At 37.3% G+C, this 19,015-nt stretch overlaps 1 protein-coding gene across 2 annotated transcripts in view; it reads left to right on the forward strand.

Annotated features, from left to right (window-relative positions):
• ARHGAP42 (Rho GTPase activating protein 42) overlaps positions 1 to 19,015 on the forward strand; it is a 125,071-nt gene that overhangs the window by 69,937 nt on the left and 36,119 nt on the right. For both annotated transcript variants that reach the window (XM_085309012.1, XM_085309013.1), the window contains exons 5-8: positions 3,781 to 3,891; positions 10,628 to 10,732; positions 14,696 to 14,825; positions 18,830 to 18,930. In XM_085309012.1, coding sequence (XP_085165138.1) covers positions 3,781 to 3,891; positions 10,628 to 10,732; positions 14,696 to 14,825; positions 18,830 to 18,930 — 447 coding nt within the window. The remainder of the gene's footprint in view (positions 1 to 3,780; positions 3,892 to 10,627; positions 10,733 to 14,695; positions 14,826 to 18,829; positions 18,931 to 19,015) is intronic.

Consider the following 19,015-nt stretch of genomic DNA (forward strand, 5'->3'; position numbering starts at 1 on the left):
GGGGGGGGGGGGAATTACAGTAAAACCAGCAATTTGGTATTAATGACACTTGGTTTTTTTTTACCAAAATAGTTACACGCCATTTTGAGAGGATTGCTGTTGATTACTGTTGTCACGGTGACTCTTAAATTCTAAGGATTATTTTGCTGATGAAGTTTTCACAGAAGATGTAGGCATCCCTCGGTCACAAATTACAGGATTTTTTTCGTGTTTATCAATAATACTGTACTTAGATATAAATGAGATTTAGAGATTKAACATTTGTAATAGTGTTTATACTCCTAAATTGCTGTAGCTGTCTATGTAATAAATCAGCTGAGATAAGATATCTATTATATAGGAGTGGTTRATTGTTCTACTCATATGCAAAAATGCATAAGTACAGTTTTCACTTTTCATATATACCATGTGTATTGATGAAGAAACAGTTCTGTTAGAAGTAAATAGCAGACAAGAAGAAAATTATTGTTATCTTATTTCAAAATACAGCAAAGTAAACTTAAACACTGATTTATTCTGGAATATAAATAAAATGTTTTACTCTTGAGGCAGGAGAATAATTGCAGTCTAAAAACAGCAACTGAAGTGAAATGTAACAACTGTGAGTCTAATAAACTGTGGTAAAATAACAATGGATTTGGCTCAAGTGTATAAGCTAATGGAAAATCAGAGTGATTTTTTCCACTGTGTCCTTAAATGACATCCCTGGATTTAAAATCTTGTAACTGAGGCTGAGTTTTCTGTTTTTCTGAGTGCTGCACTTGTAAAACATATAGGCCACGTCGTGCCTGTTCTCTCCTCCCAACTTTGTAGAATCAGCAGCGTACACCAACCTTAAGTGGGAGAACATGCAATAACAAATCAACGCCAAAAATGTTTATGGGAGAGACTTTTGGGCTGTGTCACCAATCCCTGGCCCCAAAGCCCAGTGGTACCTGTTGACTCATGTCCCCATTGCTTAGGGATAGTCCCATTTATAGCAGATTCGTCCCAGGCAGACCTAGGTGGAGCGGCCCACGGCGGAGCCAGGGAGCAGGGCAGACAGCTGCGGCTTACTGCTTGGTTCAGGGAAAGGCTGGTGCTTGCCTCAAACCTCCACATGTACTGCAGTGGTTCTCCTACTGGAAAGACCATTTTTTTGGCTGCTGTTCTCACTCTGAAAAATACTTATTTTTAAACTTACTCTTCATTTTGTTTCCTGAGGTTTCTGCCCACGTTACGTGGGTTGAAGAGTTACTGGCATGAGTAATTCTCGTACGATCTTTTTTAGRCTGTTCTATAGATCTTACTCGGGTGTGATTCAGAGTACCTTAATTAAGCAGCTACAGTTTGATAGTCCAAACATATCATATATACATTGGCTTRCATATGTTTGTCTTACTGAAATATGCTGGATATTGTAAGAGCCTWTGATGCTAGTGACAATTCACATAGATTGATCTTTTCTCCCTTATGTAGCTRCATAATATTGTCTTTTACTACCTATGGAAAGCTACAGGGAAGCAGAAAATGGTCAGAATTAAGTGATGTGAAAAAGTTAATAAACTGTTGAGCTTGTTTCTGTGAAATCTATTCCAAAATTAGACATGTATGTAGAGACAAAGACTTCATTCTCCAAGCTTGTATGAAGATCTGATATACATTTTGGTGATATCCTCAATCAGTTGAAATATTGCTCAATATAATTAGGTATCACACAGATAGACTCAAAATCCTATCCATCAAATCTTTTGTTTTACATTCAGTTCAGTGTCATACAAAAATGTGTGGAAATCCCTTCAGCTTTTGAAACTTTAAAATCACTTCCAAAGTGGTTCTTAAAATCTGAATCCTCAATGTTCACACAAATTCATCAACTTCTACAGAAGATGTATTTTGGAAACTATGATTAATCCCTGTACCCTAGTGGTGATTATGGCCTTAATTTAGGAACCCAATCCATATTTGAGACGATACTTAGTTATCGTAAGTAGCATTGCAATTACACTTTGCTTAAATGCTGTTCAGAATAGMGATGGATTTAATTATGTATTTAAATACTTTCCTGAATCAAAGCCTGAAAGAGCTCATTTCTAAAACTGGATTATACTGTTTATTTAGAATTAAATGTGAGAACTGAGGTCTGTGTCAAGTGCTTATTGACTGTACTTYTGCAAGGGAGCATTTACTGGGCCACGTCCCAAAGTGGTGGCACCTGGTTCTGTTCAGCTATATTGCATTCTAGACAGCATATTCTTTTGTGAAATAAATTATTAACATACAATATGAAAGGAAACAGTAGCTGAGCACGCTGTATGAATGGCACATGGCAGAGTCAATTTTGTGGTAAGACACTCCATTCTTGGAATTTTGAGTGTTTGATCCTTTTTCCATAATATTAATTTTTGTACTTAATTTCTTGATTTGGTTTTTATAGGCAAGGTAGGGAAATGGTGCTGCTAAATCGTTTGAAACAATACTATTGAAGCCAATGCTTTCGGGTGGTACTGGATCACTATAGATGTGGGTTGATATTAACTCTGTCTTGCCTGTATCATGATAGTAGCATGTCCTTAACTAAAGAGCAGTGTTAGTTATCTATGGTGCCAGTGGACACAGAGTGCGATCTGAAGGAAAACACTTGTTTTTTTTTCATGTTTGTAATGTTAAAAGTACTAAAAGTACTAAACTTTTATGATGAATTTGCTATTTTAATGTCTTCTGTCGGGGGAAGACAACATCTAGCTTTTCCATTTTTCCCACATTTGTTATTTTTAATGTCAGAATTGAACTGGAGAATATGCAAAAGTTTTATATAACTGGGATAAGTCAAAAATAGCTGAACTGGTTTCACTCATACTGTCCAAACTTGATAACGTTTCTTGTTGACCAAAGACAAAAACTGACAAATTCAGCCCAAAAGGGTTTTGCTTGAGAAAGTGATTTTTTAACTATAAAAGAGGTCTCCAAATGGAAACTGCGTCTCTTCTCTAGTATTATCCACACATTACACTGCCAGTTTCTTGCCTCTTTCTTGTGGCTTGTTTAAACTGAAGTTGAGAACCTATTACTCTTCACCAGCTAAGAGAATTAATTCTTTAGCACTTCTGGTAGAAACCTTTGTTTTTGCACTGGATCTTCATGGAGGATGGTATTATGCAGGCATTTCTGACAAATAATTGCCTTGTACTTCTTGCATTTTGAAAATGAAAATATGAAAAATAACTGATTTGTGGGGTGAAGGTGTGAATATGTTTATATTCCCAGAGAATGTGACAAATGCTATAAAGTAATAGGCTGCAAGATTTCTTTGTTAAAGWCACTCTATTTAAGAAAGAAAACAAAACTCTTGAAAAAGTATTTGAAGCTGAGAAACATGTATGTTTTTGGTGGTACTCAAAGATTTCAGCAGAAATATTAATCATTTTGTCCCGCCTTGACTCCTGTCAAACTCCTCTGTTTCTTATCCTAAGATTTCCATATGCCTGAAACAGTGTTCTCCATGTTCACCTTTCCATTTTTCCTTCCAGCCACTCTTAAAAGCTTTAATGTGTTAAGTGCAAAAACAAAGAGGAAACCAAACAGGAGAAGGGAAAAAGCATTGTGTTAAAGTGTGTAGCATTAGCTTCTTAAACTTGCATTTAGCTATTTTAAGTAGCCATTTTAATTTCCAGAAAAACTGAACCTTACTAAGCTGGTAAAGCAGATCTTATGTCAGATCCATTTGGTCATGACAAAATCCCATTTTAAAGCAATTATGAAAGTARAATAATGTTGTCTCTATTTCATTTTACTTTTTAGGCAGATACGCAGATTGACAGAGAACATCAAAACTTTTATGAAGCATCATTGGAGTATGTTTTTAAAATTCAAGAAGTACAGGAGAAAAAGAAGTTTGAATTTGTTGAACCTGTAAGTTTTATATTTTATTTTCTTTACCAAATTTAGAGTGTCTGCATTTAAAGTTGAAAATTTAATTTAAAATACCTATTTTTTCCATCCTTTTAGTTGTAACTACAGGTCATTTGTATATAGATGAACATGAAGTCTTGGCTTGGGCATTTTCCCTCTTTATTAAAAGTTTAAGTAAGAGTACCATATCTACTGTGAAGTGAAATGTAAGGTGACTTGAAGTGTGCATAACATTTTAATCAGACTACATATAATGTTGTGTCTGTGCAACAAGTAATGAGTATTTCCTAATTTTGTGGCTGAAATTTTGAGCCAGATTTGGATTTAAATATTCTGTGTATGTAGCATACCTGTCATGGGCATTTTCCAAATTATATGTGAAATAATATGCAAAATCAGTTCTTCTGCAGGGTAGGTAAGTTCRTTTTTTGATAAAGTCATTTGTAGTTAACTGTGCAAAAAAAAGAAAACATATCCTTAGGAAAAAGAGGAAGCTAAAGTTATGGTTATAAAGTTGTAAAGTTATGTTCCAAAGACTATTTTCATGTCTGATGTTTGGCACCTGGACTGCATTTTTTTCCATACCATCTACTGTAGCAGCCAGGACCTGAGGCTGTTTCAGTCTGATGTGCTAGCATATCTCTGTGGCCTATTAATAGTGTTGATACTGTTCAGATCCTGCAGGACTGCTTGCCACTTGTCTTATTTTGTGAGTACCTGTAGTCCTTTACAGAGAACGTCCAGTGTCGACTGCCCCTTCCAGCTGAGCACACTGAGGGCAGCAGAGCATCACTTGCAAAGGAGGAACATGATGAGCACAACTTTCTTTTCTCTCTTCAAATCATCTTCCAGCTTCCTTTTAACTAACCACAGCAGCATCCTTGACTGTGAAACAGGTTGAATTACATCTGTAACAGCCAGTATCACCAAAAAGAGCTTCTCAGATGCCTTCTTACCATGAGAGGAGAATATATGGTATAGTGAATGTTTGACATTGATGCAAACTAATGAAACTGGATTCAACAAGCAGTACTTACAGAAATCCTATCTTTATGGCATACAGCTGCCAAATCTCAGAGGCTAAAACTTTCCTTGGATTCCTAAATAAGGACATTTTTCTACCTGTCATAGATTAATCCAGAGTGTCTCTGTCTAAAACTCTCACATCCTGGAAAAATCTAGCAATCTTGACCTAGCTCTGACCCTGGTATAGGAGACCTCATGCTCCTTTAAAGTAATAGAAACTTACTGTATTGAGGAGATTTTGTACATCAGGAAATACTGTTTTACAGTTGCATATAGTTAAAATAGYGCATCTTTCATTCCATGTGCTGGACAGAAAAAAATAATAATTTTATTTATCTTGTCTGAAGATACCGAGCTTTATCCTTTTGACCAACAGAATTGTACTTAATGCACAGTAGAGGGAAGATGAAAAATACTATTTATGTCTCTGTTTTTTTGGAGGGGAAGGGGAGCCAAGGTCAGTGCTTTGATTAGCTCAGACCTAAGTCCCCTACAGCTGCCCCAAGGCTCTATGAGCCATTACAACAGCAGCTACAAATTACCAGAATGAAAGATGCACTGAAGCAAGCAARGGAAGTTGTTGGTAAACTCAGTGTTGTGGACCTGGGGTATGTTGTCACCGGATTTACAGTTTTAGTAGGTAAAATTAACTTTGAGTAGTCAGTTGCCATGATGTATCAGATCGGTAGGCTGTGTAGTCCAGTGTGCTATTTGTTATACTTGATATTGCAGGGGAAGGTACAGGAAATACTACAGTGGCTGAATAGTGATAACCCTTTCAGGAAGTGTCTTCTGCCCCAAATGTGTGTTGTTAGAGTCTAACATTAGTTATAGAAATTTTGCACCTTCAAAATTTGTAAATTGTTATTTYTTTTGTGTTGCATACAACGTGTTGGAATTGAAACACATACTAAAAGCGCAAAATTTAAATTATGGTAAGTAGATTATAACACATATCAGCAATAATGTGAGATAAAGAAATGGATCTTCAAAATAGACTTTCTAAAAATGCATAGTTTATRCAAGCGATCTGTGAAGTATAAGCATGTGCTTCTAGATGCAAATAGATAAGGACAAAGATTAACTTTTCAAAATCAGATATCAAAAGAATTACCCTATTACTCATTTTCCTCTGTGTGCTCTACAGATGTTCAGATGCTAGAAAATGCCTGTTGGAGCATATATTAAGCCATTTGTCTTCACAATCTGTGCTAGTTGTGGAGCTTCCTAGTAGCTGTGCTGCTTATGCCTCTGAGTTGTCAGCTCAGTATCACATCTCTGTATAATTTTCAATCTGATGGGTTTGTAACAGAAATGTACTTTGCTAAACTGTCCTTCAAAGAGCAACTCTGTTAATGCAGTGGCAGTGGATGTTATGATGCCCATGTGGAAGAAGGAAAAGTTGATGTCATGAGAGCAGAACTCAAAAAGGAGATAACCTGCTGCTCTGCTTTTCCTTCCAAGTTCTTCGGGTTTGTCTATGCCAAAGGATACGGGTGCTCTGGGACAGAGTGGGAAAAATTGCCAGGCATGTTACACCTAGGGACGCAGAAGCTGCCAGAGTGGAGAATGTCGCCTTCCTCCAGGGAGAGGAAGAAATTTTGAAGGATGAAATGCTGATGGCTCGTACCCTAGTCAGGGGATTCTGGTACTTAGAGGTCTGCAGCTGGCCCTCTTCCCCTGCTGTACTGTGCCTCTTGCCTCAAGAAGTTGCTAACGTATGTTGAAATATGAGTAATTGGCAACTGCCTATTTTTTAATCCTTCTAGATTTTTTACATTTTTCAAGGGGAAAAAATATACTAAAGCTTTTCATTCAGATTACAAGTTTGAACCTGCTCTCAAGCACAAATTTATTTTACGATTTACCCTGCAGCAGGCTAAAATCAAAACTAAGCAGGTGAAAATAATCTCTACTCCTAGTGTTGCCATTTTGGCCAGGAGAAACTAGTCAAAATCAATGTGATTTTCCAGAGATGTACACTATTTATGAGTAAAATCCAAACTCCTTCCTAGGGCTCTGTTTTGTACCTCAGTAAAGCCAGGATTCCCGTTAGCCTGCAGGGATCAGGGCCCAGAGTTCAGAAACAGTAAATATCTGAAGTGAGAGGAATGGTCCGTTAGCTGTCACAAGCCCAGAAGTGTTTATTTAAAGAAAAAAAAAAAAATCTGAGTGCAATTGCAATTGAAGTCCTATGAGACTTCACTATTTTATCCAAAGAAACTGTGGATAATACAATTCAAATTCAATTTCCCTTTTCTTGGATTTCCTATGTTATTAGCCACATTCACTTTAATCTGATGGATAAGTACCTTTTGGTGCTATCTGCTTATAAATAAAATGAAACCAGGGAGACAGGGACTTTTGGCTGATGCGCTGCAGGCCAGAGGTTAAATTCCTCTCCTATCCGAAACCCAAGTACAGTCGTCTTCCTGTGAGAATGAAATGACCAAGCAGTTCTTGGGGTCACAAGCTCTACATAAAAATAAATAAAGTCTCACGAAGGAGCTGGATTTTGTTTCAGGTTTTGTGTTGAAATCCTTGCAGCTCTTGCAGTGTGCAGATAGTGAGTAGTATTGCATTACTGAGTTTAAACCTTGCTTTTTATTCGTCCGACCAGTTAGTTATTCAAAAAGGGGTAACTATAAGGGACTTTTTATGATTGAAAATTTGATATTATCAACACATCAGGGATTATATGTAGTAATTATGTACATATGTAATTGTATGTAATGTTTGGTGAACCAGGTCACTTTTTTACGTGTGAAAACCACCTTGAACCACATTATGAAAATATTTTTTTGATTAAGAGAATGTCTAGTTTTATATATTTTCCTGTTACTTAAAATAAATCCCTTAAAATTATGAGCGTGACGCAAGCATCAGTGCTGCTTCCAGCATTTATTGAGGGCAGGTTTAGCTCAGTTGGTTAGAGGCATGGTGCTGCTAGTGCTGAGGTCGTGGGTTCAGTCCCTGTACGGGGCTACGCTGAGGGTTGGACTAGATGATCTCCAGAGGTCCCTTCCAACCTTACCATTCTCTGATCAGCAACAGCACAACCCTCCTAACAGCATAAGGCAGAAGTRCTTGACCTTTAGATCTCTGTGCAGTGCTACAGCACTGCTGCCACCTGTCCTAAGGGGAGAGAAGAGGTTGTGAAAAAGCAATCCTGTGCAGGCCCTTTGGGTGCGGGRTGTTTTCTGGTCCCCTTATCTTCCACCACTAGAAATCTGTACATAGAAGCAAATAACATCCTCAGTTATCAATTTCTTCAACAGAGAACATCAGTAACTTGGACTAGGACTGGCATAAAATAAACATATTTGTACTTTCCTTTTATTCCTCTTTTTTCTCTATGTACTTAGAGAGCATTTGACCAAGAGAATTTCAAGGCCAAATCCTCTGCAATGCACAACTACCAGAATAGCAGAACAGCAGTTTAACTCAAATACATTCAGAATTTTTGTGTTTTTTTTTAACTGCATGTTTTGTGCTCTCAGATAACTTCAGCTTTGCTGCCATCTAGTGSCAAATGTTTTCCCCTCAGTATTTCTCAGTGTACTACGTTCTCAGTAAAAGCTGTGTGACAGAAACTGTTTTTCTGTCAATATTGAAGCTGAAGTTTCACCAATTTGTACTACGTTCTTAAGAAATAGCTCTTAAATTGATCTTTAAAAATCGGGCGTAAACTGACATGCTGAATTTTTCCCCCACTGTTTCTTGCACTGCAATTTTGAGTATGCTCTGATGGTCAGCTTTGGCTGCAGTTTTGATGCGTGCTCATATTACTACTGCAATTCTTATTTCACTGGAAAAGATGGATTTAGCAGTAGGCTCTTACGGTTTAAGTGAACCCACCTGATTTTGACTGAATCAAACTGGAAAAGTGACAGGAGTGGGGGTGCTGCTGTGRCTGGGAGTGGGGCTGAATAACTGAGCCTGCAGCGCCTGCACAGCTGCAGCACAGCACAGCTGCAGCTATAAAGTATATGTTTGCAACTTTATTCCTAAGCAAATGGAAAGATTTTTTTTTCTTTTTAAAGAACTAGAATTRCTCTAGAAAGCCCACAAAATTGTAAAACTCTTTAGATGAACTTACATCATTGGAGCCTTTTAAGATAAATTGTCATATTTTGATCTTCATCAGAACCACGTGAATAACCACAAAGAGGCTTTCAGGGCCAGATCATCAGGCTGCCCAGTGTTGTCACTAAAGCTGTGACAATTCACATGCCAGCTGAGGAGGTTTTGCTCGGTYGGGCTGTCTTTGTTGTTTGCCAGTGGGATGTGGTTTGGAAATTCACACCCGTTGGACAGCCCCCCTGAAAAGCCATGCAATATTTAAAAAGCAGCTCGTGCCCATGCATCTTCACAGTTCCAGGGCCACCAGGAGCTTTCACACCTTTGCCCAAGGCTGCTGTTTCAGCTGCTCTTGCAGTACAATGAATACCAAGGAGGRGGTCTTCATGCTTATTATTTGTGCCAGCCCCCAATGCTTTATAACCCTTGAGCTGCTTTAACTTACTAATGAGGAAAAAAAATAGCTTTCTGAGGTAGAGCTTCCCACTGAAGGGCTCCAGGGGAGCTGGCAGAGGGGTGTGCGGGACATGCAGCGAAGCAGAGGGGGAAGAGAGGAAGAGCTGGATGGGGGCAGGACGACGATAGCAGCAAGCCATAGCATTAGGTCTCCTGCCCATAGAGCTGCCGCCTTATCTTCTCATCCTTTAAGAATGAAACTTTGCAAATTAAAGTGTGTGGAGAGTCTTGTGAGCCTTGAATTGATGGGGCTCTAAAACTGCAYAGWACTAGTTTAGCTATTCTCTTGAAATATATRYGTTATTTCATACAGCATTCTCTTAGTGAACAATGAAAGAGTGAGACGGAACAATTAAGTGGGATTTCTCCTGGGGGTGGGGGGAAGGGTAGATGTAAAGAAAATACAAACACATTGAAAGCCACAATTTAAAGTTGTTTCATTTAGAATAATCTATAGTATGGGTGACACAAAGAAAAGTGTATTAGGTATGAAGGATGGGATTTATGTTACCTAACTCTAAACAGTCTAAGCTATTTCAGTAGTTGATGGAGAGAGATAGATGCTTCCATTCATCCCCCTCTGAGATAGAAGTCCAGAAAAGGAAAGGAAAGAACTATGTGCTTGAAAACTTGCATTTTTCTACTGAGTTAGGAAGCAKCCTAGACAACTAGTTACTTAGACTAGATGATTAATTTTTCAATGGATATAATATAGTAAGATAGATCAGGCCTGTTTTTCTGCTTTCGTTATTGTATTTCCCAAAGAATATATCATTATCTTTGCTTGACTATTTTAAGCTAAATTACATATACAAAGAGAAACACTCCACAATAAAAATTAAATGTTTATTACTTAGTAGCATGCAATGCAACTTGCCACAATGCCTAGAGAAACATTGCTTTATTTTATAACAGATTAGGTTAGGTGGCATTTTAAAACTAATAGGTGGTAGGAATGTTTTGCTGCTGAAAACAAATTGAAAAAATCAACTGTCCTTAGTTTTTTGCTTTCTAAAATTTACTTGAATAAAAGAGTTTATCAGTCATTTAAGAACTGTTTTTTCACTATCATAGGCAATATTCCTTATTTCTAAGTTAGTGTGTATTACTAGTAATAGCTAACTTTAAGAGTATTTGCTAAAATATATAATGCTTCTTCAATTTACCTTTTCAGCTTTTGGCCTTTCTTCAAGGATTATTTACATTTTACCATGAAGGATATGAACTGGCTCAGGAGTTTGCACCATACAAGCAGCAGCTGCAGTTCAATTTACAGAATGTAAGGCTGATTTGTATTTATGCCATTTTGTTTGCTAATTTGATTTCAGGATATTAAAGCAAACTCGTAGTATTTTATTAAAACTGTAAATCTTGCAATGTTTCAGTAATCTGAAATCAAATTAATATGTAAATAGGTACAAAATATTTTGGTRACCATGATGTGATGAAGATTCCAGTCAACAAAGAAATTCAGAAGATGAATCTTCATGTGATTTTGTGACCAAGACCTAGGAAAATAGGCCAGCAACTAAGTCTCTATTAAAAAGCTTGCTTGTCCAGATAGGTTTAAGCATGTATGTTAAGCGCTTTCTTGAGAATGGCATCTTATTTTCTGGAGTAAGTGAATGTCCCCAAAATGTTCCAGATAGTAAAGATGGTGCAGTTTGTTTCTYTAAAATCACAGGTTGCCATGAACAACTTATTCTACTGTTTGCTGACTTTCCACTGGATATGAAGCATCCTTTGGAAGCCTTTYCCTGACTGTACTCTGGATTTAGTATGTCTGCATAACAGAACTGGTGGGGCCTTCCTCCATGGGAAGCAGCTCTCACAAGCGTTAACTTTCACTGGAAAAAAGGTTTTCTTGCGCGTATACAGAATAGTCTTGATGGAATAGATGGATCTTGTGCTGTAGCTTGCTCTAAATTTGGGGCTAAGGGTCATTCAAGATGAGATTGTGACCAAAACAAAGACCATGCCTTTCAGAAATAGTATTTTAAAAATTCATTTGATCAACCTATTTTTCTACCCATCATAACAGCTATATGCAAATAATATTTCGCTGTGAGGAAGTCAATAGAGAGAATTAATATTCTATTTTAAAGTTTTTATGGCAGACTCTGCTGTTACAGTTGCAAGGACATATGATCCCTTATCATTTCCCTTTAAAGGGAAAAGTAGAATTAAACATATTAATATTGGGCCAATCTTATGTTTTTTCAGGCCAAGTATCTTCAAAGTAAAGAACAAATGAAAAAAGAGTGATGGACTTTTATCATTTTACTCAGGCTTTTGTATTTTTGGAATAAAACCATTTTTTTTTTCTTCAGAGAGGAAAAGATAAAAAGCTGACAGAAACTGTTGTAGCTCCACTAACATTAAAGAAGCAACAACAGTGTAGAACAGCTGATGGCAGCCTTTGTGGATAGTGCCTTGACCACTAAACTTAGGTGACATGAATAGGAGTGCAAGCACATCTTGCTGTCTCCAGAGCAAGTGTTACTCCCTGTGGGTTGCTGGAGGATGTAGCAGTAACACTCTTCCTCTAGCATTTGATTCTTACAGAGGCATGTGATTGCTCAGGGCTTGGAAGATAACATTGCCTGGCATGGTTGATGTAGGTCTGTATTCTTAGTAGAATTGCACTCTTCCAGGTTTTGTCCTCCTTAGCCCTTTCCTTCAGACTGTTTGTCTGTTGTCCATATGTAAATATGATCCCTTTTAAAACGCTGCCTGGGGAAAAAAAAGGCTGAAGTTCCTAGATGATTATCCTTTTGAAATGAAATGCAAATGTTCTTCTTTGTCCATAGAGCAATTGTCCCTTTCRAATTATTTATTTACTTTGTTTTAGTTTGCTACTGAGACTGTTTTAGCTAAAGGCACAAGGGGTCAGTGTTGTTGCACAGCACAGGTTCACTGGAAGAGTGAACAAATGTGCTTCAGTCCAGTGATCTTTTCCTCTAATGTGGCAAATTCTGAAAGAAGCATGACAGATRGGAGCACAGACCAAAACTAGAAGTGTAAGACAGGATGCATTAGTGTCCTTTAYGCATAGATGCTGTGAGAAACAGAATTACTGAAGTATTTTCTCCGATTCAAGTTTAAAAGAATATTTAAAACTTTTCTCTTGTTCAATAGTASTTAAGGGCTACTTGAAGTTGTAGGTAGTCTCCAGAGATAGAGGGAGATCTAATGTTAGGCAGAAGGAAGGATATATTATGATATTGGTTTTTATTGTATTTAAACATCAGACAAAAATATGCATGAAGATACAGCGGGATACACTGTTCACCCCTTTTACAGAGAAGTTTGGACCCTGGCTCCAGGTTTAGATTCATGGCCTTTTTTTTTTTTTCATCAGCAGTCTACCTATTGTGCCTTAGCACTCAGAACATCATCCAACCTCAGAATGAGTTGCAATAAATCTTTTTAGGTCAGGACAGACAAACTGAAGGTAGTATCCAGCAGAAACTGTGTTCAGGCTATTGTAGGTGTCAGTAATACTCCTCTCCCTTGCACTGGGTTTGATGGTGTTACAAGTCTTGCAGATTAGTTGATCTGTTGAACTGCTGTCTCTGTTCTTAAAAATTTTCCTGCAAGGTAGAGTAGCAGTAGTAAAATCTGGCAGACCCCACAGTGCTGAGTAGTCTTCGTGGTGCCTCGTAGTCTTCATGGCCTACCATGACCTGTTGTTATGTTCACTGTTTCAGCTGGCCACAGACTTATGTCATGTGTCAGTTGGCTTGGTTTTCTGCAAATTGATACAAAATCCTGTCTGCTTAAACTAAGTAATTAAAAATTCAGCAAACAGGTGAAAACAGGGATATTCCTTTCTTCAACAGCATATGGTCCTGATCTAAAGCCTTTTAAAGGCTTTAAATACCTTTGCTTAAGTTTGGTCTGAACTAAGGAGATTATTTTAAAAGTTCTGGAAAAAAWTTTACCTTTCCTCTTTGCTTAATGATTAATTAAATAACATTTGCCTTACTTAATGCAAGCGTTAGGAAGAGGAAGATTTAATATATGTATTACTCTACCACTATGTAAAGCCACAGATGTTCTTTAATGACAGTTTCTCTAACTAGACTAGACTCTAATTAGCATGTTAGACTCATCTAGCATAGCATACATTGTGTAAACTTTTCTAAGCAACTCTCGCACCTTATGTCTCCATAGCTCTTTACAGTCTGTGGGTTCATAACTACCTGAGAGGTCAGTCCATATTGTTGCTATCTTATGGACATTTTGTGAAGGTTAAGTGATAGTGCATAGCTTCAAAAATGTAAAGCCACAGAAAAATGAAAAGTATTCACCAGTATGTAGAATCCTGACATCTTTCTGATTAGCTGGGATAACTTTGCAAAGACATTACAAAAATCTTTATTCTATTCTATTACATACAGGAACAAAGAGTGTTCAATGCCTGGTATATCAGTAATGATCTATGAAACCTCTGATACCTCAGAATAATTCACCTATAGAATAGTGTTAGATGTGTGGAGGGAAATCTTGACCCCACTGAATTCACTAGACAAAATGTGCATTTGAAAGCATACAGACCTTTACAAATAGGAATTACTTAGCTTTGTGCCTAATTGTTGGGCCAGATGCTTGGTTGCATTTACAATATTTATGGCAGACAGTCTTTCCATGCAGTTGGCACAGTTCTGCCACATGTGACCTGTTTAGTACTTAAATAATTATGTTATACTTAAATGTGGCATTCGCATAGTCCTAATAGAAAGTGTACATGACAGAGCAGCCATGGTGTTACTGAGGGTATTGATACATAGTCTTCTGCAGGCAGGTTCAGGCTTACTGTTTCTGCGTGTGGACAGACCACAGCCACAGTCACATTAACCCRGCATTAAACCAAACCAGTTTACTCTGCATTGTACTTTTAATGAGGCTTATTACWTCAGGTTTGGGGCTGTGCTGTCTGTAGCTTCTAGTTTAGACCCAGCTTCTGTATTCRTGTCCTAGATTACAGAGAGAGAAAGACTGCAAAATACTGTGTAAACRTAAACTTAATATAGGAAATGGCATCCTTTTTGAAATTAGTGACCTGCAGAAAGAGGAATGCTACTACTCTAAACTACCATTTGCCTCAACACTTGTYTGTTCAAGTTGAATTCTTTATTCCTCTGTTGACATAACTTCTAGAGCAAGAGTGTGGGTTCATTTCTGTTTTTCATTTCATCATTGTTTTAGTAATTACATGATTTTTTTTTTTTTTTTTAAGACCCGGAATAATTTTGAAAGCACTAGGCAGGAAGTGGAGAGACTCATGCAAAGAATGAAAGCGGCTAACCAGGATTACAGACCACCCAGTCAATGGACAATGGAAGGCTATCTCTATGTGCAGGAAAAACGTRAGTATATAGATGTACCTTTTAGTTAATTTGATAAGCACACCAAGAAATACAAGAATGAGAAAAGGGATTAGTTAGCAGGGCTGTACAACAACTCTGAGCTTGAACATTCCAGACTTCTCTGTGGTTGCTTTCCAGAAAGATCTGGTTATTTAAGAAGTACTCAGAGTAGCTAAGACCAGATGAAACAATAATTAAAAACASTCATATACAACTTCTGCTCTTGCTCACTGGGTCCCTGCTATTGGCCACCTCAGTGCCTGAGTGACAGCTAACTTGGCTTAGTCCCCTCGCTCTGAGCTCTGCCTGCTGCCTAGCTTCTCACTRCAGAAGCTGCAAATGCCCAGCCCTCCATGGTGGCTTTGCCTTCACATCCTTGCAGTCTCCTGAACTTTCTCTGCTTGAACAGGCTCCACATGGTTCATTTAGCGGGAGTAACCTCCCCTTTCACCACTTACCAGGCCATCTAAAGAGTAAAGGAACATGCACATACTTGAAAACAATTGAAAATAAAGATGTCAGAAGAAAAAGCAGCTAAATACAGTCTGTCACAGCTTCATAATAGCTACAAATCTATACCTAATTATTTACTTTGTAAGAAATGAGAATGAGGTGATGTCCAAAAAGAATAAAGGAGTACTGTTGAAGCTGTCATACGTATCTGAGAATACTTGAAAAGGCCTAGCATTAAATCCTGTTATGAAGGATTACAGAACAAGGAAATAYGTGTAAAGTCAAATGAGAGAATACAAAACTGTATGTGATCTGATGTATCATCTGCCTCTGTTTTACAGTCTAAACAGCGTAGAAAACYAAGCCAAATCAGCTTCATTAGACARGATCATTGAAAACCTCTGTGAAATGGTTTTGAATGCATGTGGTACCCAGAGCTTTCTTTGATTTGAAATTGATCTGATGCCAGATAGGTAGACAGCAGTCATTTGAGACAATGTGTATGTGCTTGTGAAAGTTTGATGTATGTTCAAAAAGATTGAATGCAACTTTATTTACATCTGATTTCTCAATCTAAAATTAAAATAGAAGGTATAGCAATATAGAATTCCTGTGTCAGACCTAGTCCCACTCAGCCTCACTTTTGAGGGTATCTTCTCCTTCACTCTGTTCTCCCCTTTAGACAATACTTCAAAAGGCTATATGGTGTTACAGATAATTATTTTTCAGGTAGCATCCTGTAATTAATCTTTATTCTATATGTGATAAAGAAAAAGAAAATCTCAGTGCTTATAATAGTTAACCTCATTCACTTTTAGCCTCAGTAAGCACTGAAAGTTTTAAAAAGAGTCCCTATGTTTTAGTTGAATAATAATGATAAAAGAAACCTGTGTTAAGTGGAAATTACACTGAGCCCTGTTAATGGGGGAGGGAGGAAAGGAGTGAAGCATTGGGCACATGCTGTGCTTCATTAAATAGTGAGAGGCCAACTTGACATCCTCTTACTGAAAAGAAATTTGTTCATTAGTTTATTCTGGAGTAAGAATAACAGGCTCTGTGTCAGAGGGAAGGCACCAATTGTATATTTTCTTGTCATACTGGTTTACTCTCCTGCAACCATTATCCCGTAGGCTCCTGTCAAATTATAGACAACTGGGTTAATATTTGCTACTCTTGAGAATATAAATAAATATTTTATATATGTAATAACTGCTGTTAATGTGAGATAGTGGATATGTTTATGGGAAGTATGGCAGTTGTCTCTAAATTGCTTTTTCTTTACATGGGTAGTCATTATGAATAAAAAGCTTAAAGTTGCAGTGTAGATGTCTGGTTAGAATTTTTTTTAACATTAGATAAATAACGTTTGATTTCATTAAGTCTCATCTCAAAAACAGGTGACTTCTAAAGTCATCTAATACTGCTTTGAGAGTGCTGTTCCTTCCTATATATACTAAAAGAGCTGATGAAATCCCACCAGAGGAAAAACTGCTTTAAAATTACCATAGATACTATTTTGTTAAACAATAAAARTTACAATATAGGAACAGAACAACTAGCTTCTGAGGATACGTAAATAGTTGACTTACTGTTGCCAGTGCTACGTTGTATTACTTTCCTGTGAAATGCAGACAGTGTGAGAACATTCTCTGAGCATGCTTGTGACAAACCGCATAAACTTCTGTATTTACATTTGTGAATTGCCAGACAGCTGGTTTATATGACTGCTGCAATCTTTCATGCACCTTTGTGGAGGGCAAGACCATTATATCTGTAGCAAAATTGCTGTGTTTATTTTTGACATCTTTCATTTCAGTTTAGCTGTTTACATTTTTTTTAAAAAAACTATCATTTTAAACTACTTTCATTTTAAAAAGAATTAATATGCCCAGATGTACGGTACTTAGAGAGAAAAAAAATCAGTGTCATATTTTTTCTCAGTAGTAGCTCCCTTGGAAATGAGTTGGAAATTCACATGTGGTCAAAAGTATCATCTAGCTCTTTTCTATTCTGAACTTACATGGTAGTCAAAATACTGCACCATATGGTTTTGTAGAGAGAGCATATTTGAATGCCAGTTTCTGAAGCATAATCTGATCCAAGAGGAAATAACACTTTTCCTTCTTGGATACCTCTTCACACATAATCATTTTGTTTGGTCTTTGAGGCTGAGTACCCAGAAGCTATATCGATGTTTGTAAAATAAATGGGACTATGCTCTGGCACAGTGAACAACTTGCACATAATATCCCACCCACTATGCTAGATTTCCTTGCGAAGTCATGTCCAAGTTACATATTGAAAATGGCATCTGGCCAGAGCTGCCCTCTCTCATCCATTTTTCTGGAAGAGTACTAATGAGTCTGTGCCAAAGTTGAGCCAAGGATCATTCCAATAATGTCARCTTCTAATGTCCACAAATGTTTCCRATATTGTTGAATTTATCATTACAGAAATAGCCATAATGTTCTGGCCCAAGTGGAAGCAGTCAAATTGCAAAAACCTACTTGAATTATCCTGTCTTCTGCAATGTGACACTTCTCCAGATGTATCCATAAGAATTTAGGAGATTATCTTTTTCTGTGACAGTGACAGTGCTACAGTAAACAGATTTTTTTTTCTAGAAAATTATGGGAGATGTTGGCTGTACTTCTAGGATGTGTGGAGAGTTATGGAGATGTTGCTATCCTCATAGCAAAGTAAGAACACATTATAAAAGCCTGCATCTAAGGTAGGCTAGCAGATAAAGTTTAAAACATTTCAAGGGTTTTGTGTTTCGATTCACTAAAGGTCCAGAGCAACACCAAAGCAAAACTCAGTGTAATCTAGCAGTGAAAATATTTTTTGCATCAGAAATCCTACATTTCACAGTAGGATTAAGAAGCACTGTGATGTGATCTCTTCGGGATAAGCTATGCATCCACATAGTAGAAGATTGTAGTAAAGTCATGTATGGTTATCTAAATAGAAGTCCTCTGAATCCCTGGGCACATTATATTATGGTATTGTGTGTGTGTACAGTTGTCAATCTGTGGGCAGTTTGAACTGCTTGTTGCCAGAGATTATGTGYTTTCATTTTTAAAAGTATAGCTCAGTAGCCTTTGCCTCTGAGCATGGGCACTTCTCTTCTAGAGCAGCTCTTCTTTAGATCCAGCACCACTGTAACTTCCATTTGGCAGGATCCCTTTTGAGGGATAAAAGGCAAATATTTCTTCCTGAAATTGCCACCTTTGCCATTCAGAATTTTCTCCATGCTTTCTAAACTCACTATCACTCAGTCTCACTGTCATTTAACTTCACTGTCCCTTTTTGCTTCCTTTCCTTCTTCCTTTGGCAGAATAATCCTATCCTCCTATATTTCTRCCCTGACAGAATGCCGTTACCCATCCAGTTGTTAAAGAGAGTCTGCCAAAATGGGGGGAGTTTTTGATTTTATATRCTACATGTGGACAGTGTTATATTTTATTTCCCTACTGTATAGAATTACAGCTAAAGTAGTGACAAAATCCTCAAAGAAAAAATATTTCTAATGCTATATTTCTTTAATCTAGGACCACTTGGATTTACATGGGTAAAACATTACTGCACTTATGAAAAAGGAACAAAAACATTTACAATGTGTATAACTGAAACAAAATCTGGTGGAAAACTGGTGAGTATTACACAATCTCTAAAATGGGCTTATAGCTTCCATATTTTATATTAAGCGTTGAGGAAATGTTAAAAGAAAGAAAGAT

This window comes from Rhea americana, unplaced genomic scaffold (assembly GCF_003343005.1).
Source record: "Rhea americana isolate MKP2758 unplaced genomic scaffold, rheAme1 scaffold_29, whole genome shotgun sequence".
Classification (NCBI taxonomy): domain Eukaryota; kingdom Metazoa; phylum Chordata; class Aves; order Rheiformes; family Rheidae; genus Rhea; species Rhea americana.